The sequence below is a fragment of the Alligator sinensis genome, unplaced genomic scaffold, assembly GCF_000455745.1.
Source record: "Alligator sinensis unplaced genomic scaffold, ASM45574v1 scaffold1332_1, whole genome shotgun sequence".
NCBI classification, from domain to species: domain Eukaryota; kingdom Metazoa; phylum Chordata; order Crocodylia; family Alligatoridae; genus Alligator; species Alligator sinensis.
The window spans coordinates 124,156-125,125 of NW_005842965.1; the positions used below are offsets into that span (position 1 = coordinate 124,156).

At 67.7% G+C, this 970-nt stretch overlaps 1 protein-coding gene across 1 annotated transcript in view; it reads right to left on the reverse strand.

The window, feature by feature from the left end:
• SLC11A1 (solute carrier family 11 member 1) overlaps nt 1–969 on the reverse strand; it is a gene marked incomplete at its 5' end in the record, with an annotated part of 7,070 nt that extends 6,101 nt beyond the window's left edge. Inside the window, 1 exon segment of the mRNA XM_006036461.2 lies at nt 913–969. Coding sequence (XP_006036523.2) covers nt 913–969 — 57 coding nt within the window.
• Nucleotide 970: the final 1 nt, after the last annotated feature.

The following is a 970-nucleotide window of genomic DNA, read 5'->3' on the forward strand; positions in this document are numbered from 1 at the left end:
CATCAGAGGGGTAAATTCTCCTCCTGCCCCCCTTTCTTGCCCCCTCTTCTTGCTCCGCTACAAGGAGCAGGGCTGGGCCAACGAAGACCCCCAGCCCTGCCCAGCTCAGGGCTGCAACCCACCCAATACTAAGCTGGGGGGCCAGCTCCATGGGTGACCTCCCCCTGCCCCTGGCCCCGGCCTCCCTTCCCCCCTCTGCCCACTTCCCCTTCCCGCCTGTCACACACTTGAGTCCTTCCCGCCTTGCGTTAAGCCTGTCAGGAGGGCCGGGGGGGAGGAACCCCAGGGCCCAGCACCCCTTACCCCAGCCTTTCTCCCCCCCCAGGAAGCTCCCAGGGCATGTGTGGGAAGGTGCGGGTGGGGGGGCAGATGCCCCCCAGCCAGGGTCTTTCTCCTGGCTCTGAGTCCTGGCAGCAGCACGGACCGCAAGGGCAGGGGGACCTCCCCCCCGGCCCCAGACAGGGGTGCCCTCCATGCCCCCCACCCAGGAAGTGCCAGGGCCCTGCTGGTTTCAAATCCCCCCCTCCCCAGGTGGGTTGCAAAACAGAGGTGGTGCCAACAGAGCCCAGGAGCTGGGGGGTGGGGGCTTTTGCTCTCCCCAGCTGCATGGAGCAGAGCCAGGGGGGAGACCCCCCCAGTCCCCGAGCAGGGTCCCCAACTGCATCTGGGGCAGCCCACCCTCTGCCTCAGTTTCCCCAGGCCGGGCCGGGAAGCCCCTGGGTAGGCCTCATAGGGCGTCTGCCCCCGCCCCCCAGTGCCAGGACCTTCCAGCCCCTAATGCGCAGCCTGGGCTGATCCCATTACATTACCCACCAGGGAAAACTGAGGCAGGAGAAGGGTGAAAACCCATGTGTCCCCGAGGCCTGTGAGATGAAGCTGCCCCCTCACCCCCCCGGCCCAGCACCGACTCACCTTGTCCCCCCGAGGAATGGGGATCCGCTCCTCCAGGTAGGTGCCCCCCACGGCCCCG